The 24,796-nt window shown below is 38.2% G+C and overlaps 1 protein-coding gene across 2 annotated transcripts in view; it reads left to right on the top strand.

Annotated features, from left to right (window-relative positions):
* The window catches only part of E2F3 (E2F transcription factor 3), a 44,706-nt gene extending 19,910 nt beyond the window's left edge, over positions 1–24,796 (top strand). For both annotated transcript variants that reach the window (XM_064506967.1, XM_064506968.1), the window contains exons 2-7: positions 12,788–12,899; positions 15,206–15,425; positions 16,024–16,184; positions 18,768–18,880; positions 21,730–21,865; positions 22,539–24,796. In XM_064506967.1, the coding sequence (XP_064363037.1) occupies positions 12,788–12,899; positions 15,206–15,425; positions 16,024–16,184; positions 18,768–18,880; positions 21,730–21,865; positions 22,539–22,804 (1,008 nt within the window). In that variant the 3' untranslated portion in view covers positions 22,805–24,796. The remainder of the gene's footprint in view (positions 1–12,787; positions 12,900–15,205; positions 15,426–16,023; positions 16,185–18,767; positions 18,881–21,729; positions 21,866–22,538) is intronic.

The following is a 24,796-nucleotide window of genomic DNA, read 5'->3' as shown; positions in this document are numbered from 1 at the left end:
AGTACGGCAGAGATGCGGATCTACTGGAGTGGGTCCAGTGAAAGGCTGTGAAGATGATTAAGGGACTGTAGCCTCTCTCATAGGAGGAGAGGCTGAGAGAGCTGGGACTGTTCAGACTGGAGAAGAGAAGGCTCAGGGGGATCTTAACAGTGTGTATTAATACCTGATGGGGTGGGGGGGTGGGGAAATAAAGAAGATGGAGACAGACCCTTCTCACTGGAGCCCAGTGACAGGATGAGAGGCAAGAGGTGCAAACTGAAACACAGGAAATTCCATTTAAACATAAGAAAAAGCATTTTAAATGTTAGAATAGTCAAACACTGGAACAGGTTGTCCAGAGAGAGTATGGAGTCTCCATCCCTGGAGATATTCAAAACCTGACTGGATGTTGTCCTGAGCAACCTGCTCTAGTTGCCCCTGGTTTGAGCAGGGGGTTTGGTCTGGATGATCTCTAGAGACCCCTGCCAACCTCAGTGATTCTGTGGAAGGATTCTGGTGCAAAATAACTTTTTAAAATTGTTGAAGTTGGGCACATCCAGAACTCATTACTGGAAGCTGAAGTAAAGCAAATTCCATCTGGAAGTCAGACATTTTTTTTAGTGAGGGGAAAATAATCATGAGTCTTTGACTTCAAGTTGTGACACTTTGACTTCAAGTTGTGACAGAATAAATGTCTTGCTGAGAGCAAGACGTTGTGGTTTCAGTGCTGAACAGACTCGAGAGGTCAGCAAGTCCGTCTGCGTGCTCTGTGATGGGAGCAATGGTGTGTGCAGTCCTTCCTGACAGGTGCTTGCCTGGCCGGCCCTTTAAGCTTTCTCATAATTGAGATTCCAAAATCTCACGTGGTAGTCTCTTCCTATGCTTGACTAAAAGTTAAATGTTACTAATTACTTTGTAACCAGGGTAAATCTAGTGGTCTGTGATATGTAAGAGGTCATATTAGAAGGTCCGATTCTTTTCTTTGACCAAAGGGTGGCTTAGAGTGAAAATGCAACATTGCTTCATTTTAAAAATTTAGACTTAAAGGTGGCATTCATTTTTCTGGAGAATTCATTTCGATGTGCTTAGTTGAAGGAATATGTAGTAAAGGACATACAGCAGAGTGGATAGATCGTGTCTGGGGTGGGTCAAATTTTTGCAGATACTTGCTTGACTCTATGACCTGAGATGTCCTTCTTTACCCCTCAGTGAAAAGGGATAATTTTTCCAGATACGCTTCATAATAGGAGAAAGAACAGCAACTTTCACTTCTTTTCCCCTAAAAGTTTATTCTCAGTGATGATGCATCTGGTTTGGATGTTGTCTTGTAAATCAGGCTATCACATCAGCTTTTTAGATTGCCCTGTCCATAGTATGACAGAATTTACCCAGATGTGAAAGAAAATGTTTTAGTCTTCCAATGCTTGCTCAATTCTCTCGTGGACTGTTGTTTGTCTTCTTGTCTTGCTCTCTCCTTCTGTCACTGGGAATAAAGTAAATCTTGCCATTTGAACCAAATCATTTATCTTCATTTTGCAGCATTCTTAAGTTGTTCAGCTCCTTGCCATGGACGATAGAATAATAAAATACTGCTGAGGTAGAATGTGCATCACAGTGAAAGCTGGGCGGATTAGTTGTTCTCTGTGACATTATAAAAAATTTAAAACATTAAGAACTCAGCTATCTTTGTGTCATTTCAGCAATATAAGCTGTCTACTGCCAAACTGATCAGCGAAACAAGGGTATGTGCAACAGCTGTATACTTTGACGCAAAGGAGGGGGGGAAGAATTTTTGACGTCAGTTCTCAGAGTTTAGCAACCCAGGCTAAGTAAAAATCAAGTTAACTTGGTAAACAAAGAAATATCCTGTAAAGAAATCTTCTGAGAGGAGTATCTACTCCTGATCCAAACTGAAGGTGGCTGTCAGCTACAACTGCAGTCTCTAGGTTCCTGCTATATGTGATTCTCTCTTTCTCTCTTTTTTTATATGCTTTTATCTGTTCTTGTGACTTTCTGTTGTTTAATGGAGGCTCCTTTTTGGCTGCTTCTAGGAATGGTTTCTTTTGGCTATGTAAACTGTGTTTCCTGTTTCATGGGCAATTGTTATTTATTTTTGTTACTCTGAGGTCTGGTATGTGGAGGAGGTTATTGTGTTAACTTCTTGAAGGTTACTTACAGGTTTTTTTTCTTTTTATGTGATACTAGTCACTCCATTTCCAAAACTCTACCTAATCAGATTTTGAGGATATAGATCTCTCCTTGCAAACACAGCAGTATGGTTACTGTAAGTGCAAATATAACTTCTCAGGGTTAATATCTAATTTTGGGTTTTCCTTAAAGTGAGCTGAAACATAGTTTTTATAACGTACAGAACTGTCTTGTATTATAGCAAATGCTTAGGACCATATATTTCTTCCTCCTGTCTGGCTCTATAGTTTAAGTGCAAATTATTACATCTTGCCTAGGTTGGTTGTCTCCTGAAAGTTTTTGTCAACTTTCCCAATGTCCTTTGGAATCTATATAGTATTTTTATTACCCTAAATGGATTCAAAGTACCTTTATTACTTTTGAGGAATCTAGCTGTGCTTTTTTACACTTATATGGAACTAGGTTAAGGAAGTACTTCAAAATAAAAGATTTTACCACTTTAGGACTGACTTCTCGTAACTAATTACATTAATAGAGCAAGCAGTTAGATGTAAGAACATCATGCCTCAGGCAGTGAATTAAAAATATACAGTCACGATTGGCATCAGCTGTTTTTTAAGAAAGGATTCTCCTCATTTGGGGGCATGAATACACAACACTAATGCTGATGAACATCTGAGTATTTAAAACTTAGTGCCTTCTAGTTTGTAGTTCTCTGCTATAGTTTCTGAAGTGTTTGCATATGGATCCTCTTGTGAGTTCTTTCAGAAGTTAAAGAAAAAATTAGTTGGTTCCATGTAAATAATCTGTGTATCTAATCTCAATAAGGAAAGCAATGCGCTCTCTGAACACCGTCTTGTTAGAGCTCAGTAAGTGTCTTTTCCTTGGAGGGCAGGAAGGTTTGGTGGGCCAGCGTGCGGGAACCCTTCAACTGCAGACCTGTGTGGACATGAAAACTTGTACTCCAAGAACTTCATTGGTTTAATCCTGCAGATACGATCCTTTCCTTTAGGTGTCCTGTACCCATAGAAAACAAAGCCCAAGGAGTTGTGGGTTTTGCTTGCAATTTAGTGAGAAAATTTAGTGATGCAAGCCCAATCTTGCATCATTACAGTGCATCTACTCTGCGAGTTAGCCCTGCTGCTGCTATGCAGGTGCTCCTCCCTCTTCTCTCTAGGGAGTACAGAGCCTTTTCTCCTTGTAAGTATTAAACATTGTTAATTGTATCTTCATAAAGATTTTTATGACTATATTCTTCCATCAGCCCATGTTCTGTAAATAAAGACTAGCTCTCTTGATTACTATTTCAATATATATGCCCAGTATTTTAGAACTACTTTAGTCATTACCTGTGATTTGATACTTAATGGCATTTATTGGAATTTCCTCCAAGCAAGTTCACCCTATTCTCCAGTTCTCTTAATGTCCTTTCTCCCCAGCTTCCAAGGATTGTTTTATCTAGTAGACAATTTGATAGACAACTGATTTGTCTATCTGTTTAAAAGATTTCTTTTTTTTTTTCTTTTAATGGTGTGCCAATTTCTACAAGTAGGTTGGAAGTCACTTGGTGGAATGAACTAATCCAATCACAATATTATTTTGAAGTTAATGGCTTTAAAAGAAAAAAGTTCTGGAAAAAAATAATGCCCTTAAATACAAAGGACAAAATAATATCATAGAATATACTTTGAGACTGACTGCCCTGCAATTATTTTTCTTTGGGAAAACCTTAAAATGATACATGAGATTTATTTCCCTTGTTCCAGTACCATTCTGTTTTCACCACTTGGAAGGCTCTAAGTAATGTGAAGGGCTGAAATACTGCAAGTAGCTATTCAGCCGATTGAAGATATGGTGCCTGGTCCACACACTGTGTAAATTTAAACTACTGCTTTCTGATTTGGTTTGCTTTGATCTTGATGGGTAATGTTCAAAGTGGGCTATATCTGACAAATTGTGGCATATATGTATAATCCAAAAAAAATTACACCACGAGCTTTTTTATGATGCTGGTCTTCCCCCTTGCAAACCCACAATCAGTTTGCAAGTTCAACAGTTCAATGGCAAGTCTGTTTTATGGCAGGCTTTTTTTTTTTTTTTTCTCCTTCTCTCTCCTCCAAAGGATATCTGTGGTGGCAAATTACTGATGTGAACTGTAAATAAAAAGCCCTGAGCCTCAGTCTTCAGGCAGCAGTCTTACTGAAGTGGTATCTACTGCAACAGGAGTCCACAAATTGCAGGTAGCCTTGATACAAGTCTGCAGGCTCACATTCACGTTGAAGCCCACTGGAGGCCCACAGCTTGCCTTGCCACCATGCCCTTCCTTAGCTGTGCTCCCACAGGAAGGGGAAATAAATTCAGTCATGCTGCATCTCAGCCCCTCTACCTCAAAAAACTGGCAGTCAGGATCCCCAGCAAGATACTGACTGACCTCTGTCTGCCTCTGTACAAGTCTTTGCTGTTCATCGGTACTTTCCTAGGAGTTTTGTCCTTAGAGCTTCTATTTTAACCAAGGAAATACAACATAGTTTCCAGCAACTGTTGGGTTTAAGAAGTAGTTGTTGTGTGAAGCCATTTTCAGGATTACTCAGAGATGTGTGCTCCCTATCTTGGGCAGTTGAGCAGTTGAGATGAAAACTGGGTGCAGTTTCCTGAAAATAACTTTTCATATTTCAACATGAAGTGGTTACTGAAGCCTTCAAGCTTAGTACAGTGAAATGCCATTGCTTCCAATAAGAAGCAATTGTTTCATATTTCGCGGAAAAAATTGCAATAGAAAGATTTCAGATGATTCATTTCCTATTTAGCATAGGTGTAATTCTGTTGGTTTGGGGACTGAAACAAAGTTTATACTTTGGTTTATTTCTTGCACAACCATATTCTGTATCGTCCTTCCCATTCTAGTGCAAAAAAAACATAAACTATTGCACCATTGCAGGAGAACAAGATAAACTGCATATTTGAGCAAGGCCGATGTACTGAAATCAAGCCTGGCAGGATGTAGGCTAATCCTGCAAGCACCTGAGTAGACTGACCAGCAGAAAATGAAGCAACTTCAAATGGGTTGTCTGCTTACCTCAGTATTTGAGTTATATTAATATAAGTTTAATGTAAGATACTCTGACCTCCCAGCAGGTCAGCTACCCCCAAGACATACGATAAAAACCAGAGGGCATTGGTACCCTGAGAATACAATACTCCTGCAGAAAATGACCAGTGATAGGTCTAGAAAAAATGCTGTTTTTCATTGCTATGTTTTACTTCTTTCTTAGTTTAGTTCAGGTTGTTTGGTCTCTTTTAAACATGTTTGAAAATGCTCTTCTGTTCAGACTGCAGTGAGATGTGAGACGTCCACTACTACATAAGAGTGAGATGAGTGGTATCAATACACAGTGTAACTAATGTAGATACGGAAGTATCTGTATTGTAACTGTTGATAATATCTTAAAGCTAATATATTCATTTTTGTGGGTATGATGTTCTACAATAATAATTGGGAAACATTAGTTATACCTCTTCGTCTAACAGCAACCTTTGCATATTCAACCTGAGAGCTGAAAGCCATTACTAGGCTCCTCTGGCTTGTATCCCATTTTCAAACAAGAATCTGTAGCTGAAACTTAGCCACCCACATTTGAATATTCTGAGCTAAATATAAGTCTTATGGTTGGATATTTAAGCACTTAGAGTTTGTGGCTTCCTTGACACTCCCGATACTTCTGAGGGAATCATGAGAATTGAAGATTGATAGAAATAGGGTGGTTTAATGAGACCTTGAAAGAAACTTCACTGGTGTACCAATATTGACCTTCAGCTCTGAGGGGCCAATGCCTAAAGAGGATGGGCTGCGGATAATCAGAATGTAGTTTAATTTGATAGTTATGTGAGGTAGCTCTTACTGAATTATAAGACCAGTTAAGAAATACAAAGGGGACTTTCTCATAATATTCATTTACATTAAAAGCAAACAATTTGACTGTGAAATTGACTACTGAATTTCAGTATGGGAGCTAGGAAAGTATTTATCTCAGTCAAAACTATAATATGCTGATAGCTGATAAGCTGAAAAGTAAGCTGATAGCTTGGGAAACACAACCTGGTATACTGGAAGGGATTTTTTCCCCCCCCTTTTTGCTACAGCTGCCATTTTCTGAGAAGAAAATTTGGGGGTTTTATGTTAGAGTAGGCTGATTAGAACAATTTTTGTAACCTGTATTTTCATTTGCTTTAAAATATTTCTTTAAATGTTACTTTAAATACCAGCTGCTTGTCACTCACCTAATAATCCTGACTGATACATGGTGGTATTACAGACTGGTGTTCCTCCTTGTGCTGGTTTTACAATGCATTCAATTTTCAAGGCACTATTTTTGTGTATGTTTTTATATGCTTTTATCTCAGTCTACTGAATGGGCTCTGTGTAAAATTTAATTTTTAGGGAATGCTTCCATTAAAGTGCCATTCCTGGTTTTATTCCTCTGTGTAGAGTATCAGTGGCATGTATACTTTTGACAGATAAGTAATGTTTTTTGAGAACATTTGAGAGAACATTTAGAGCTCCCTTTTCAGGACGTACTTAATTTGTGTTTTTTTCACATGAAAGGAATTTAGCTGCCAGTTATTTTTTGTCTTCCTACATTTTTCTTAAACCACCTTCTTATGGTTTTATATTATCAGCATTAAGCACTGAAATTAGGGGTAATATTAAGTTACCAAGTTATTGGTAACTCTGTGGAGAGCACAGGAGTAGATATATTTCCACAGAAAAATGAAATCCCTCTCCCTTTCAGGTGTTTGGATCACAAATTTATCTCATCATTGCTCAGCAGAAATAGGTACAAAATGAGTTGTCACTAGGATTCCGAAAGCAGCGCTCCAATAGTCATGTTACATCTTTTTGCTCACCTCAAACATCTCCTCACGTGTGAGCTGGTCTGCGGAGTTTTTCTGTTTCTTTGGTTTTGTTTGGTTTTGTTTCGGTTTGGTTTGGTTGAGAGCTCTTACCTGCTTTCCTCTTTGCCCTTTCCCCCTTTTTCTCTCTTGTGGTGCTGGGCGTCTGCCTGCCGTGCCCTCAGCTTGCTGGGGTCCTCCAGCAGGCACTCAGCTCTCCCTACATACGTTCATCTGAACGTGTCCAAAAGGCGCAGCCTGCATCGCCTCACTCAGTACAAAAATTTTCTTAGCTTGTGAATATCCCTGCAAATTCACCCTGGGTGTCTTTTTCTTTTCTTTGCTCTTCCTCTTGTGTTCCTTCCTCATCAAGTTCCAGCTTAGTTTTCCCTTTCACGTGAGATATTTGCTTTCTCCCCTGCAGCTCTTGACCTCCAGAGCAGCTTTCTAGGATTCAGAACCTTCATTTTAACATTGTCTTTATATGTGATTGCTTAATTTTGGAAACATGAGACAAAGTGTATGCAAAGCGCATGCGACTTTTAATGTGCCTATGCTATGGCCTTCACAGCACAGTCAAAATTTATCTGCGCTCTCTGGCTAGGCTCAGATCCCCTCCCCAGTAATATCAGCACTGTGGCACCATACAGAAAAGCTGCCATTTTATCTGGCCCTAGCAATTGTAATATCTTCTAGGGCTTATGTGAGGCTTAGACATCTGACCTTCCCAAACCTGCTCAACTGAGCCCTCACTCTGCTCCGCAACCAGAGAGACAGCCGAGCGCTGCAACACGCTGCTCCGACTTGTTCCCTGCTCCACTACCAGCCATCACGCAGTATGCGCAATTTATTCCTTGCTCTGTGTGGTCGTTCCTGCCCTTCCTCTTTGCTGTGCCCGCTCAGTCCCATGCTGGAGTTGCTTTCCAGCTCCTCACTGCAGTTTCTTGGCGTAAGTGATTTTATCTTCTGGCCCCGTCTCAGCAGACTTTGTCCCAGTTTACTTTTGCTCCCGCTCTGGGTTCAGCGCTTGTCCCTTTTGTGTTTGTATCAGACACTGCTGCTCCTTTAACGCGTCCCGAATGCCTGTGAGGGGAGCGTGGGAATTAGATCCATCTTGCTCTGGGTTGGAGCAGTCTGGCCCTCCTGGCAGATGGCGTGTGCATAGCCTGGTCAGGCCCAAGAGCTGCAGCGCTTGCAGTCTGACATGGAATTTGGCTGTTAATATTCAGACTGAAAATACACCAGCTGCCCTTTCAGAGTGTTTTTAAATCTGTGGTTTTGAGGGACTAGCAATGGCCTATGCCTGACTCTAAGCATCCTCCTCTCAAATGTCATGTTCCTGCTCAAAAACATGATGGGTACAGGAACATTTCAAATAAACGGTTTTCAGGAGGTTCTATGGGTAATGTATTCTTTTCTGTCTCTTGCAAACAGCAGAACTGTTTTGTGTCCAATAATAAAGCTGAGGGAGTCATCTAGCAGGAAAAAATTCAGTTTACATAGTTTGGCCAAGTTGTGCTCCATGGTTTTATCATTGGAAAGAATTAGAAGACATTTTACTGCTTCTTCCCTCAAATCTTCTCATAGAAAATGAGGCTTTCGTCTGACATGGCTCAGTCATCAGCAAACTGATGCTGGCTGTTACCTGCCACTTCATTTCCCACTTTGGTATCTTTTCAGAAACTGATGCTGCCTGTTACCTACTACTTCCCACTTAGCTATCTTTTACATTCTTACAAGGTAACACTCTGCCTTTTTTTGTGTGCATGTGTGTTTAATTCAATTTACTTCTTTTATTTCTTAGTAAATTGGTGCCAGTTCCCTTCCCCAAGAGTGAGGCTTAGTGCAGCGAGACATGAAACCCCAAAGGCAAGCTGCTGCCCCAGGGAGGGCGGGGGGTTCCCACTGCATCACCTGCAGGTGCTAACCCAGCAGAAAACCGTAACCTAGCAGAAAACCATGCCCTTTTGCGCTGGAGGAGGATTCAGTCGCTGCTGGTTGTAACTCCTTGAACCAGCTCTCTATGGAGTCTGCTGATGGCCAGGCAGGCAGCCACTGCCAGCATGGAGAGCAGAGGGACGAAACCAAAGTGCCGGTGGCAGCTACCCATTAGACCCAGTTAGCTGTGAAATCAAAATGGCCCATTAAGTGGACTGGCTATAATTTCCTGTTTGCACCTTTTCCATCCCTTTTTTCCTTTTTGTGATAAGCTACATTTGTCCTTTTTCTAGTATGCTGTAATCATGCCCACCTCCTACCCATTCTCAAAAGTTAATCTCTGAGACTGTCCCAGTATTGTAAAGTGAATTCCATCAGGTCCTGCCTACTTGAAAATATTTAACATATCCAAGGAGTTTTTAAACTATTTTTCTATAGAGACAAGTCTTCCTATGAAGACACTACCATGCGTTCAGTTGTGCCTCTGACATTAATTGTGGTAGCTATCTGGTGGTGGTTCTTGCTGTTGTTTCTTAAGAATTGAAGCTAAAAGGGAACAAATGCATAAGCCTCTAAGTGCCACCTGTTGTTAAGGGTCCACACTGAATAGTGGATCCATAATTGATTCATAGCTGCAATTGCTTGCAGTATTGGAAGAGAAAATGAAGTCCAAACAGTTGATGCCAAATTTTTTGCGTTTTCACAAATGGGTTAGATAGCTGGCTGGTTCAGATCAATAGTGTGCTTTCCTGTCACTTTTATGTCTCTTACTAGATATATCAGCTTGTGCCTTTACCTCTCTGACTGCCCCATGTGCTTGCTCCAGCCTTTTATGATCCTCACTAATCTGTAATCTGACTTATGTTCCATTTATTGTGTTCAGGTTTCATGTCCCTGAAAAGTTTATGTTAGTTTCTATGCTTCCTGTACTTCTATAGGATTGGAATACCTTGCATTAGTATCCTTTGACTTGGTACGTCTTATCAGGTTCCACATATGATGTCAGAAGATTCTGTGCACTATGATGAATCAAACAATACAAATAAATAAAAGTAATACAAATTTGAACAAATAGTGCAAATAGTGAATATAGTGCTCCAGCAGACAAGTTATGCAAATTAAGATCTTTTTTAAAGGGCTACGGATTCTGTCAATTGCTCAAAGCAGATCTTGAGATTTGTCAAGAGAAGTCTGATATTAAAAAGCACTATGAATAACTTTAGAGAGGGGAGAGAAAATGTGAGTCATCCAGAATCTCTAGCTCACACACATGAAAAAACCTTTTGGTCTGCAGACGTCACAGAGAAGAAAGTGAGAGTATACTCCTTCAGTCCTGAATCTTATCAGTGATGAAGTATGTTTAAAAAAAAAAAAAAAAAAAAGAAGGGGAGAAAAATCATTTGCTGAGTGATGTGTGAAGTTTGGCCAGCAATTAAATATTCCAAAATGTTTGCTAAAATTGCCTCGCTATAACTTTGCTAATCTATTTCTAAACTCTTCTGAAATATTTTGCGCTCTATCTCCCTCTTGGGTTTTATGTATATTTTGTGTCCTACAAAATAACATTCCTGTAGCAGTATCTCTATCATCTGGTATTTTTCCAGAAGTCAGTAATCCTACACTGCTTGTATGTACAGTACTCTGATTAGTCCTAATGCAACCGGCAAGATCATGCTGTTCCTAACACCCCCAAACACAGCCAGAATGGCTTGCACTACTGTGTGCAGCCAAAGGATGCTGTTTATGGTCCGTAACTACCAAACTTGCTTATCTGAAGTTCACAGGGGAAAGTTGTAAGTGTTTAACCACAAAAGCAAGGGCAGAATACTGTTGTTCATGCGGTACAGGCAAGTTCAGACAAAAAGTTTGGATGTGTAGTCCAAGCCTTAGTTTCCCTTCTGATGGATAGAGCCACTGTAGATCTCTGGATCTGGTCTTTGGCATTTCCCCTCTTTCTCACACCTGGTTTTGAGATTCACTTTTATCTTTAATTGTATCCCTTTGGCATAGTCTTCCCATGCCCTGAATTGTTCCTTTTTCACCCCTCCTTCCTTTTCTCTTAGTTCTGAAGGTGGAAAAACACTTTTTAAATGTGTGAAATGTATTTCTCCCTGTGGAATAGCGTTAATCTTAATTTAATCCAATTACATTGGCTAAACATATTAGCTGGGTGCTTTTAACAGTTGTCCTTTTTAAAATCTATGCCCTTGGATTACAGAGCTGCTGCCTCATGGAGAGGAACAGATATTTCATGTCTTCAGATGTTAGTTACTGCCAGGCCACCTGGCTGCACAGTGTCCATGCTGGTTAGCAGGATGCAGTCAGTTCAGTTTTTGCTCTGCCACCAATGAATTAGTGCCTTGCCCCTTTGCAAAAAATAGAGAGAAGAGTGGCTCAAGCACTTTGCACATGTTGTTGTGCTGTTGGTTTATATGAATTTCATGTGCTTTAACTAGCCTGTTAATAAGTTTGAGGTTTGCAAATGGAGACAGCACTGAGATGTTAGCTTTCCAAGAATAAATACCTATAAACGAATGTATTTAGAGCCTTCAGTGGGTCACAGACCCAAAGTAAAACACGTAAGCCAAATCCGCAGTACAGAAATATCTATTTACAACTTCACAGCAGAACGTATTATTTTATCTTGGTTCACTGAGGCGCAGAGTATGATGCAACTTTTTGGAGCAAGTCTGAAGAGCAAGCAAATAAAATACTCTGAATTATTCAATCTAATTGAGTAATCAATGTTCTTCAGAAACAGTTATGTGGGTAAGCTTCATTAGACACAAAACTTCTTTCTCTTCTTTTTTCTTTATCTCACCAGGTGATGCTCTTTCTATTGCTAGGCTAACAAATATCCTCAGATTAAATTTCAGTAACTTGAGTTGCATGACACAGTATGGAATTGTTTCCAAAGTTAGTAGATTATGTTTCTGTCTAGGAACAAAATTCATATTGATGGTAGTTTTCAATGCAGTTTGTCCCTGTGTTACACTGTCTAACAGTTTAGTTCATTATTTTTCTTACTCAAAATGTCATACAGAGCCTTCCTCTGAGCTGAATGGAGCTTTTAACCAATTTTCAGGCATCTTCTTTCCAATAACACTTTTGCTCCAGTTCCTCCATCTTGCTTTGTTTAGGCAGCTCTAACGCAAACATTGTAGTTCATGTGAAATAAATTTAGTGGCCGTGCTTTTGATGAAGACATGCTGTTGACAAGCAGAAGAGAACAGTTAGGTAGTGTTGCTTTTGATACAATGTCTGGGGTTGCATTGCTGGAAAGTTTATTATGCTGCAACTTACTGATCCTCTCATAAAGCCATACATTCAAATGGTGAAGGAAAAATTTAAACTGCATGAATACTACCTGTGCTCAAATTTACAGGGATATAAAGAGGTTTTCAGTAAAAACATAACTCTGTATGCACATATATGTGTGCGTGTCTGAGATTGTTTTTCAGTTTTCTTAACTGAAACATTCTCAACTCATCTGAGTGTAGAAATGTTTCATATGTATTTCAGAAACTCCTGACTTTGCTAAAGTAGGTCATACAAGTCTCACTTGGTTATCTTTTAAAATCTAAAATTCTACTGTTTTTTCCAAATATAACCATCAACCTAGCCTTTCAGAGTGAAAGATTTAAGTCCACCTAAGTATTCTAGTAGATAATCAGATTTCCTGGTGATGAATATGGGGAAAGAACCTGGATGGATATAGTACATTGCTGTGAAAAATTCACTGCTGCATGCCTTTCCTACAACCCCAAAATTCTGTTTGATAAAATGAATATGCTCCATAATTTGATTAAAAAAAAAATTTGCTTTTTAACAGGCAAAGCGAAGGCTGGAGCTAGGAGAAAGTGGTCACCAGTATCTTGCTGAAGGATTGAAAACTCCGAAAGGGAAAGGAAGAGCTGCGACAAGAAGTCCAGATAGTCCAAAAAGTAAGGGAACTTTTATTGTGCTCTGTGGCACAGAGTTTTCAATTTTACTAGCTGGGGATCAGAGGGAACCACTACAACACCCTATTGCTTAACTAAAAGCATGTGTTTATTACTGTTCTCCTCTGGATGTGTGTGTGATCTGCTCAACCACGCAGCCAGGCAGCGTGCAGCCTGGTTTTGGCCCGTGTTGCTTGGTGGTGAGCAGATGAGAAGCTGCAGAGACTCTTGGCTGCTTGGTCTATGCCTCTGCCTGCTGGGCAGCCTGCAAAGTCTCCAGTCCCGGATCACTCCTTCAGCCAAGGATGTGAACCTGGGGATAATTAAGAGGTAGATGCTGGGGAACTGGAACATAGGGTTAAAGGCATGGTCATCGGGCAGGGCTAATCAGGCCAGCCTCTGCCGTCCCCCTGGAGTTACAGCAGGCAGTGCTCATTCCTCTGGCAAGGTTTGGCAAAGAGTAGTAACTGTGCCTCAACAGTGTTGCATGCTAAATGCTTTTTGTGGACTCTGGTCTATCTTCTTCATGCTGGATAATGCACTGTCACTGTTTAGTTGCTACAAGCATCAATTATTGCTTATCTGTATTGCCTTGGGAAGTGCGTTTTGTGCGATAGGAGCTGGGAGATGTAGCCTTGGCATCCTGTTTTGGGATTTCAGTAGGAGAATTAGGCCACGGGCTTGCAGGGTGAGGGATATGCTGTAGAAGAATGGAGAAAAGGGAGGGATTGGGGGAACAGTGATAGTGAAGGGAGGGCAAGAGACCATAAAGGAGGTAGTTACTTGCCCCTCTCTACTAGTCTAAGTCCTTATTTCTATGGGACTTGCAAGAAAAGTTAAGCCAAATTAGCTAAAGGTGTGAACTTAAAGCAGATAAGTTAAATAACCATCGTTGTTTTAATTAAACTGAACTTTGATTAAGCTAAATGAAGTCTGTTTTAAATTCGAGTATCTTCTCACAGAAGTTCAGAACCATTTGCAAGTAAGGATGCTGCTGTGGAGTTGCTAAGGCTGTACAGAGACTCCCTTGTTGTGCGACCCTGGCATGTGCCGTTTTAGGTGTGAATCAAGTATCCTCTTGCCCTTCTCACTCTGATCATCTTATCCTTTCCCAAACCCAAAATTAAAAAAGAAAAGTACACCCTGCTTTAAATTCACAGAGTCACCTAACTGAGATGAATTTTCCCCCGTTTCCCAGTGCAGTCAAAGTCAAGCCTTGAATCTACCAAAGAATGAGGGACAGCTGGTTCTCTTTGTAAGCAGGCAATGAATCAGTTTTCATTGAAAAGCCATCATATTCTTCCAAGTATTTCAGGGTAATCTAAAGGTTCACTTTCAGGTATGATTTCAGTTTAGACTGACTTCTGCAATTAAGTGTGGGACTTTAAATTTAAAAACATAAAAATCACTGCTGGGTCAGTAAATGAAAGGTTCGAGAAGCACAGCAAAGGTTTTGCTGACAGTAATGATATTCTTCCCCCAGGGAAACTTTCAACCCAGCAGACTTCTATTAGTGGCTGGCTTATTTCCCTTGTCACAAAGGCCTTGATTGAAAATTTAGAATAAAAATTATTTTGATCTGCATGTTTAAGCTCTTAAAAACTCATCTATTAAGTATATAGATGCTACATTTCTGCATGGAAACACTGGGTTGCATAGTAAGATCCAAGCCATTTGCAGATTTCCGATGTAAAATAAGTGGACACTCTTGCTTAATTTGAGCCTGGTTTGGTTATGGAGAAATGATAATTATAAATTATATCTTATGTCAATCTTTTATAGAAAACTCTAGTTAATTAGATATCATGGATTCTGGCACTGATGGAATCTGTCATTTCATTCACCCACTGAAGTACACCTAAGTTCTGCTTAACTGCATGTGAAACACTGATCTTACAAGAGGGGAAAATCAAGCCCTGATGAAAGCTGGCTATCAGCCTGATGAAGGAGAGTCAGGGAGATTTTTAGTATTGCTGCCAGGATAAATAGGTACTAAAAATACTGTTAAAAATTCACATAGCGAAAGCCTAGGTAGAATATTGCTATATGTAACCGTCAGACTAATGGAAATATTTGTGTTTAAAAAAATATATGTATTTGCTCATGTACCTGTGATATTTGGAAAGTACGTCTTGAAATCCAAATAAACATCCAGTGGTAAGTCATGTCTTAATGCATGCGTTTGAGAGTTTTCTTCAGTAAAAATGAAAGAAATATCTGTAATATGTATCTTTTCATTTTTGGATGCTGTTTTCAGAACCAAAATGAGAAAACTGATTTATTTGGGGATATTCTTTTTTTTTTACAAGCCCCAAAATCTCCTTCAGAAAAGACTCGGTATGATACATCACTTGGCCTTCTTACAAAGAAGTTCATTCAGCTGCTGAGCCAATCTCCTGATGGAGTCTTAGACTTGAACAGGGCGGCAGAGGTTCTCAAGGTGCAAAAAAGGAGGATTTATGATATCACCAATGTACTGGAAGGCATCCATCTCATTAAGAAAAAATCCAAAAACAACATTCAGTGGATGTGAGTATTTATCATCCTTTTCATTTCCTCCTGACTGATTTCACTGTTACAAAGTAGCCATGTTTTACTCTTCTCAGTTTCCATGCTAACACCTTGCTCTGAGCAATCATTCAAAATGCCTTCTATCAGCATAAGCTTTTCTTAGTTAATTAAGACAGTTTTGCAGTATATAAATAGCATTTGCTATGAAAATTAGAAACCAGAATTGTGTCTGAATATTGGATTAATTAATTTATTTCTGTAAATGGAGTTCATTTTTATGGACACATCTCTACCTTCTTTTTTCCTCAGTTGTCTTCTGGGTCTGGTTATAGGAGAGAGGACTTAGAAGTAAGATTTTGCAAGTGCTTAGAAATATCTGACTCTTCCATATTGGTGGCAGTAAGTCATAAATACAGCATATTACGTTAGTTAAGTTGCAAAATGACTTGTCATTATAAAAAAAAGCATAGTTTATGTTGACGTGCTTTGGGCAGGTTTAGGGAAAAGGGGCTAAGAAATTGATTTGAATTGATTGATTGATTCACTTCCCTTTCCCATAGCATTTTCTCAAGCTTTACAAATGTTTAAAAGGTGTCTTCATCCTTTGGATCTGTAGGGGCTGCAGTCTGTCAGAGGATGGTGGCATGCTGGCGCAGCGTCAAGGCCTCACGAAGGAGGTAACAGAACTGACTCAGGAAGAGAAGAAACTGGATGAGCTAATCCAAAGCTGCACCCTGGACCTCAAGTTGCTAACAGAGGACTCAGAGAATCAGAGATATCCTTTTTGCCAAAATCTTACAGATGGTTTGTCTCCCTACTATTCCTCTGACACTAGCAGAATCCCTCAAAGGAATGTGATGCAAAGCATCATAGATTCCCTTAAGGTGGCTAACTGGTTTTAATGCAGATATATTTAAGAAGTCACTTAAGCTATTTGCACCTTGCTTCTGGAATATTAAAAAAAAAAAAGTGGTATATGAAGTAGCCCTGAACATCTATGTTTACATAGAGTAGAACCAAGAATTCAAGAATTCAGCTGATTAATGAGTGACAATGTCAAAGCAAAACATATCTTTCAAAAACTTATGCTTTCTAGACTGTTTTGAGCTTACAGCAAACCCAATTTTTGTGTGCGCAGAAATTATAATGACATACAAAGTCTTTGCTAAGGTAAGAAAGAAATCTGTATGTATAATGATTACTTAATACATACCACATTAAACTAATGTGCATATAAATTACAGGCACAGAGAGGAAAAGAAAGTTGGGACTCATTTCAGTCTAAAACTTGCAACGGATTTTCAGATTTCTCTGGTCAGAGAAGCTATAATAGAATATCATAAATAACTGCTTTATGAACTCTCAAAATGCCTATTTTAAAATAAATCATTTAATGTAATAGCAGTGCTCAACTGCATATGGTTCATATGATTTCTTGGTATTTTGGTTGCTAATACCTCTTATAATTGAGAAATTCTCATGTTTCTTAACACATATCCCAGCCATTAGCAGCAGAAGAGTGTTTTATTAAATGTTGATGTGGAAACTTCTAATACTTTAAAATGTCGGTAGTTCAAAGAGCGTCTAAGAAACTGGACTTATTCTGTGTTTCAAAGGATAGGGAATAACTCTGGCATATCATAAAAAGTGATGTGAACTATGTAAGTATTGTCTTTTGAGTATACTGACATTTCAAAATACCTATGAAAGCAAGAAATAGATGACCAAGTGGCAAAGGGAGCAGGGTCAGCACTGTCTTATACTAAGAGCTAGATCCATGAGGAGACTTAAGCAATGCGAAACTGAGCATTATGATTTTTTTCATGCATTGATTGTGGTGGTAGAACTCCCTGCCCTGAGTTTGCTGGTTCTCTCAGCAGTGGGCAAAGAGGGGATCACCACAAGCAATGCACTGAGCATTTACTGATAGTACTACTAATTACTGAGGAAGGAATGCAGCAGTGCTAAACCAAGGGATGAACCCGATTGCATCCCCGTACAGTCTTCTGCTTATCTCACTGAAGTCTGACAAGAGATGACCTTCTGAATATTGATGGATCTGAGAAGCTTCTTCCTTCCCTTAATCTCTGAAGACAAAGTTCTTGTTTTTGAAGGCTGTTTTTTTTTTCCTGATGATTAGAAGTGCCAAAACATCATTTCTGCCCAGGCTGAGTGGTTTCTAATCTTTCCTATAAGTAGAATCAGAAAATAACTCATTGTTACCGTCAGTGTTTTGAAATACGACTAGTATCAGCTTGGGGAGCTTTTGGCTACAGCAAAGGAAACTGAAGGTTTTACTTTGTCAGCTAGCTAAGCTGTAGAATTTCTAGAACTTTGTCAAAAATATGAAGAGAAATGATGTGGTTTGTCTGAGAGTTAATTTGATACCATAGTCTGATCTGACGGATTGTCTAATGGACATGGCCTGTCACCTTTATGCATCAATTTCAACCCAGATCTATTATGAAAGAAGATTATTGTTGCTTAATTTCAAAAAGATACAATCTGTTCCCGTGTTTGCATCCTGTTGCTGTACTGATGCTGTTACTGTAATTTGCACTCTGCCTTTGCAAACCTTAGTAAAGGACTGATAAAGGCCTTGAATCTACATGAAAGCTGACCTGTAATTTTGCCTTCTGACCTGTCACTTTTTGCTTTTGTTCCATTTGTGTTTTGAGCTTGGGAAGTTTGTTTTGCTGTAGTGTAAAGTAACAGTATACGTTTACCAAAATAATTCACGGTCCTCTGTCCCCTTCCCCCACCCCTGCCAAAAGTCTAACCACAAATTACCAGGTGATATAAAAATAAAAAATAGCTGGACTTCCTTGACAGATGGTTACTAAAGTAAAATCTCAAAATGAAAACTGAAATTGTAGTTTTATTGATAGCTTCAGAAATGTATCACATACATGCATCTAAAACATGTGTCTGTATATTCCTTTACATTTTTTTCTGCGGTTTCCAGTTCTCTGCATCTTGTTTGCAAGCGTGTAAAAATTTTTCTGCATGCCATCTGAGTAAGCACAGGTTGGTGTTTTTTAGTTTACGTACTTTTACACATATAAAAGACAAGAGATAAAAGTATTCAGAAGAGAAAATTCCTCTTGTCACTCAATAGTGGCCGCAGCTGATATATCAAAGAAGTTCTCACACGCTCTGATTACAATCGCAACCAGTCTTTTGTCAGAGTAGTGCTATAAAGCATGACTTTGAGTGCAGAGAATGGGAAATTTATAACAGGGCTGAGAAAGACTGATGCAGCCACGAGAAAATGGAAAAATAATTCAAAGAATTCTATCTTTTCTAATAGCATGAATATATCGTAACATGGGTTGGAAAATTCCTTAACACTGATTACATTAGCTTATGTGACATATCAAGACATTCGAAAAATTAGTGGCCTTAAAGACCAAACTGTTATAGTTGTGAAAGCTCCTCCAGAAACAAGACTTGAAGTGCCTGACCCAGTGGAGGTAAGAAGACACTGACTTTTCCTGCCATGTATATCACTTTTCTATAGATAGAGTAAGTGTGCTGTGAGTTTTACTGTGGTAACCGATGTCCAAGTTGGATTATATTGGCATACAATTCTATATTCATCCTTCTTAAAAACTTCAGAGACATTTTTTTTTAAAAAAGGAAGGGGAATCTCAAAAAAAAAATTTACATAAGGCACTCATTATTCTCCTCTCTGCAATCCTGAAATTCTACCATTTCATTCCTTTTCTCTGGATTCCAGCTTTCTCTTCGAAGTAATCCACACGGTTCACAAATTATTCTCATTTGCCATACTTTATGTAAAGAACTCTTCCTTGACAGTTGAAAGTTCCCATTTATAAGACTATAAAATATTTCTCTTAAGAGATTCAGCTCTTGTTCCTCTAGCTTTTATATAGTTTTTAATCAAAATTTTCCCTTAAACTTCTTGATGACTCACATTACTGATACTCTAACTTATTGAGATATTTGTTTTCATGTGGGATTTTCTTTCAAGTATTGAAGTCATTGTGGCAACTTGTTTTTTATTCCTAGAATCTGTTCTGACCCTTTCTTCATTTTCTTTGCTTCACTGATGCTGATTTTACACCTCTGTGTAAAACTTCATATTACGCTCCCTTTGTGCACTTTTTTGTTTGCCTTTGTGATGCATGTATACAAGATGGAGATTTCCTTTCCTGCTTTCTTTTATTATAAGTACATCTATTTCTGAAGCTGTGTTCATCCACGTCCCTCTTCCATCACTCTTTGCTACTCAAGCCACAGTCTCTGAGTGCCAGATTTTGTATAGAGATGTCTGGCCGTCATTCTTTAGTCCTAGTTTTGTTTCTTTTCCTTATCTCAGGTAGATGTCTAGGGTAAATTAGCTGCTTCTCACTTCCTCTACCTGCTGTGACAATTACAGAGAAAAATGCTTCAGATGACTTTTCTTTGAAGATACCCTCAGGGAGTAGCTTTACTTTTCTTCATTTCTCCCAAGGTTTTGAACCATGTGGGTCAGCTACTGCTGTGATTTTATCTCTTGGTGGCAAAACATTCTGCTTCGCAATTCCCGGTTAATATGACAGACCCAAGTATGCTGGACAAATGTAAACCCTTTGCAAATCTGTGAATTGCCACTGCTTTAGAGATTCAAAAAGTGTACTTTATTTCTTCACTCAAAGAACAATCGAAGATAAGGCCAAAAAAAAAATTCTACATGCTGCATTCATACCTCTCTATTATTCCTTCATTATTAATGTTGGGTTGGTTCCACCGAGCAGAGCTCTACCTACGGCAGGGTGGGTAGTAACAGGCTCTTCCAGATTCTCTCTGCCTTCCTTTACTAAGATTCTTCTTTATTTGATTAGGCCCATTGAATTGTCCTTCTTTCTTCTGCCTTTGTCCTTAATTTCCCCTTTGATCCTAGGTGCAGGTTTTGGAAGAATAAATCATTTTGCTGCAGTGAGGAAGGGGTATCTTCTATCAGCATCCATAAATATATATTGTTATCATTGTTTTCTTTCCCCTAGGTATTATGCTCTGATTTTTAATTCAGTGAATTCAGGCAGGTAGATAGAGATGCACACAATCATTTAAAATAGTGCCTGCAACTCCTTTATCCTTTATGCACAACTTACTCATTTGGCTTTCAGCTTCAGGCAATAAAAGAACAAATTGTTTCTCTCATTCACAGTTACATGTCCATGTCTATTTTGCATGTATCAGCCACTCAACAGGATCTTCTTCCTCTCCAGCTCTCTCTGTCTCCTTTTTCTAATTGCCTACAGCATTGTTTCCTGAACCTTTCCCCAAGTATCCTTAACTTTTTCTGTGCCCATCCCTGTTTGGTGGTGGCTCTCTGTATCTTGTGAAACAGTGAGTGCTATGTCCTGCTATGTAATTGTCAGAATATAAAGAATATAAACGATAGGAGGAACTTTTCGTCAAAGGGCACAATTAAAAGTGATTGAAACAAGTCTGCAAAGAGGTATATAATGTCTGTATTCGTGCTTTTTAAAACTATTAATGTAATACAGCTGTAGCAGGTTTTATTTGGAGTCATTTATGATTTTCCATCATAACCCTAAGAGCAACTTTGCAGATTTTGTATCTGTCTATATATGTCATCTAGTTTTATTGCACCAATATATGAAAGCTAAGAAAACTAACTACTTGAGACAAATTCAAAATTCCTCTCATTCAGGAATGATACCTTCAGAATTAGAGTTGCTTCCTTGGAGGTGCAGGAGGGGAGATGAAAGACTTATATGAACAAGTTTGGGTTAAGAAAGGACACGTCTTTTTTTGTCTGTCTGTCTATTCGGAAAATTTTCATGTTAAATGGGTGAATTTGTATATATATTTTTGAGTTCAGTGTGAACCAGAATACTGAAAAAGTTTTTGTGGGGGGTGGGAAGGATGTTTTTCACTTCCTTTTACAGCAGAAACATTTACACAAATACATCCAATATTATTGTTATGAATAAAACCTCTGACTTGTATACCGTAGTTCCATTCCATCAGAATGCTCCAGGCTATTATACACATAAGGAAATGTTAGGGTTTCAATCCTTTATATTTCTCTAGTTATGACACTACATACAAAATGATGGGCTTCTCAGATTTTTGCACTACAAACAATAGGAAAAGCTTTTATGTTCTCTTCGAGTCTATATCAGCCAAGCCTTTCACATCTTCAGAAAAATGTACAGAGGATTTTTAATTCTGTTGATTAGTAAAGAATTTTTTCGAACATTACTTGTGCAAGAACTTGCTAGCTCTTGTCAATATTCTGTCATGTTCATTACTATAAAACCCTGCTAACATTTTGTTTTCTCGGCAGAGTGCATTGATACATTTATCTAGTACTCAAGGACCTATTGAAGTTTATCTATGCCCAGAGGAAAATGATGCCCTCAGTCCAATGAAAACCTATAGTCAGGACCACAATGGAAATATTTCCAAGACCATTTCCAAAGGTAAGATTGTTTCTTTGTAATACTAACAGCCTTCCTTTCTGCTTTCAGATCCCATTTTGAATTTCAGATATCCATCTCTTATTTTTTGTCTTTCTTTTTCTATGAAGTGAAAAGCTAAGGTATTCAATTTTCCACAATATTGTTCTCTCGTATGTTGGGGAAAAAACATATTCTCCTTTGCACCAGTTGTTTAAAATAACTTTCAATAAATAAATTTCAATAGTAAAATAAATAGCAAAGATTTGTCTCGACACAAAGGCAGAAATCTGTGTATATTGATATATGGAGCTACTCAGTGTCTCTGAGGACATCTATTACTTATAAAGTTTTCACTTTGAAGTATTTAGGACTGTGAGTTCCAATGGAGAAAGGGTATCTTTCACTGCACTTAATTTGGTTTTTTTTTTAGTAGTTGTTTAAACCTCGTAAAAAAAATTGTTTATTGAAAAGCCAGTGCTGACAGCAACACGAGTATTTTTGAGAAGCTATTTGTAACATATCAAAAACTGTCTAGAAATTATCTGAACTGGATTTTCATTTAAATGGTGCTTTGCGAAAGGTCCTTCGTGCATTTGGTGGGGTTTTTTTTGTTTTTTTTTTTTGCATCCATGTCTAACATTTCTAATGGGATTAAATGTATCATCTGTGTTTCCCTTCCCTCCCCTCCTTACAGAAGTGGCTTCTGGTAACTCAGGACAAGGTGACTGCTCAGTGAATATGGCAACACTCTCTCCATTGGCTTCTCCAGCCAACCTTCTACAGCAGACTGAGGACCAAATTCCCTCAAACTTTGAAGGACCATTTGTGAATTTGCTGCCTCCTCTGCTTCAGGAAGATTATTTGCTGAGCCTTGGGGATGAAGAAGGCATAAGTGATCTCTTTGATGCTTATGATTTAGAGAAGCTTCCTTCATTGGTAGATGAATTTATATACAGCTGATTCTCTTAAATGATGTTCATATTTAAATCATGTTTTTATTAGAAATGGAACACCTGCCATCATTCAGTAGTCCCCTACTTACTATAAAATAGCATTATTAAATAATCCAGGCTCCTGAATAGTGCTGATATTTTAATTCAATACTCCCTACAATACCATAATAAAACAACTGAAGGCTTTTGCAACAAAGCCTTCTCTTTGACCCTAAGCTCCAGCGCCTTGTGAGTCAGCAAGTGCAAGCAGGTGATCATAAATGTTTTGTTTTCACACTCCCCCAGTCTCTGCTTACTCTGACAAGTGGGCTTATGGAGAAGGGCTCAATGAACTGGTTTAGTCATAAAAAACAATTTTATAATAGTATTTCAAGTCGTGCCTTCTGCAGAGAATGCATGTCTTTTGAGTCTCACAACATGGATTGTACCTGCAGTAAACGTAAATATGAAGTAAAGTGAAAGTGTGAAATGGGATTCTTCAGCTATTTGTAGGAATGTTTAAATTGCTGTCATAATGCTCATTTTGAGCTGTGTATATGTCTCACTATGAGGTCAAATACTTATGTCCTTAAAAGCTTTTAATAAAAATACACTGTAAATGTAGTGTATATTGCAAATATTGAAAAGTATGAAGTTCTGCCACTTCTCATAGTAATCACAGATTTTTAAAAATGCTTGTGTAAGTGTGTGTGAAAGTAGTTTTTCGTTTGGTTTTTTTTTAAACTAGGACAAAGATGCACAGTTCAATTTTACTGCCCCCAGCGTGCATTAGAACTGGTACATAAATTTTTGTGGTACTAAGTGGGGCTTTGTGTTAAGTGCCTACTAGAGATGCACTGTGGGTTTTTCCCTCTATGGAAAACACTTACGCCAAGCTTTGTTTGTTCAATATATCATATTTATCTCAATGGGTTAGCTTCCTCTGCTTACAGCTTTTTATAATTCTCCTCGCCAGCGAAATAGAACTAATTTTTTTCCAAAGTACATAACTGTAAGTACCACATCAACTGAATTACATTTATTTTTTGAAAATCTTTGGTAGTATAGTATAGTACCAATATTTATTTTTTGAAAGTGAGAGGAATTCTAAGAAGTCTTAAATATTTTTTTTTTTGAGTGTAAAATATGTTGCCATGTTCTGGGCTAAATTAATGTATGTTGATTAGATGATGCCCATATAATCCTTTTGTTTGCATTACTGTTGTGCTTATCTGACATATTCAGAAAATTAGTACTATTTGTACTGTAGTAGAATATTATGTATGCAGGTTTTCTGGTACCATTGAGTTGCTGCTATAAAAGCTCACACATGAAATGGCAAGAAGTCATAGTACTAATAAGAAAACTGTATGACTGTGTGACTTTTGGAATATAACAAATGTATAAAGGGCAACACATTAAAAACTGTTAAACAGTGTTAAGTGTGTGTTTATATGTACAAATGTGTGCATAGATCATTCAGCGGTTGTATTTAAGTTGATATATGTTCTCAACTCACACTTTAGTTATCTAGCAGTTTTGTACAATAGAATTAATTTGTAAACACTGCCAGAATATTTTCTAGCTGGTTTGTAATTTTTAAAGAGTTTTTTTAGATGTGGATCTGTAAATAAAATTGCAGTATTTAAAGTTTTAGTCTGTGGAAGAGGAAAGTAAAAGTTGTTTGAGCATGAAGATTCGTGAGACAAAGGGGCACTTTCTTGGGGAAGGAGAAAATGAAGACTAATGGAGATCATCTTTTTTGTACAAATTAAACACTTGTCCCAATGTGCGTGGGCAAAATACTAATCTAATTTAGCTTTGCATTGTATGCTAGTTGAAAAAAAACTCTGTAAAATACTGTAAAAAAACAACAAAAAAAGCTTTTATGGTGAGTTTTGTAAATAGATTTATTAAAGGATGACCTGTTCTCTAGCTGTGATCTTACCACTTCAAATGGATGTAATTTGAATAAATTTTGTATGGTAATGAATCAATAAAAACAATTTTTTAAAGAGTT

This window comes from Dromaius novaehollandiae, chromosome 2 (genome assembly GCF_036370855.1).
Source record: "Dromaius novaehollandiae isolate bDroNov1 chromosome 2, bDroNov1.hap1, whole genome shotgun sequence".
Classification (NCBI taxonomy): domain Eukaryota; kingdom Metazoa; phylum Chordata; class Aves; order Casuariiformes; family Dromaiidae; genus Dromaius; species Dromaius novaehollandiae.
This window is presented reverse-complemented; position numbering and strand designations above follow the sequence as displayed.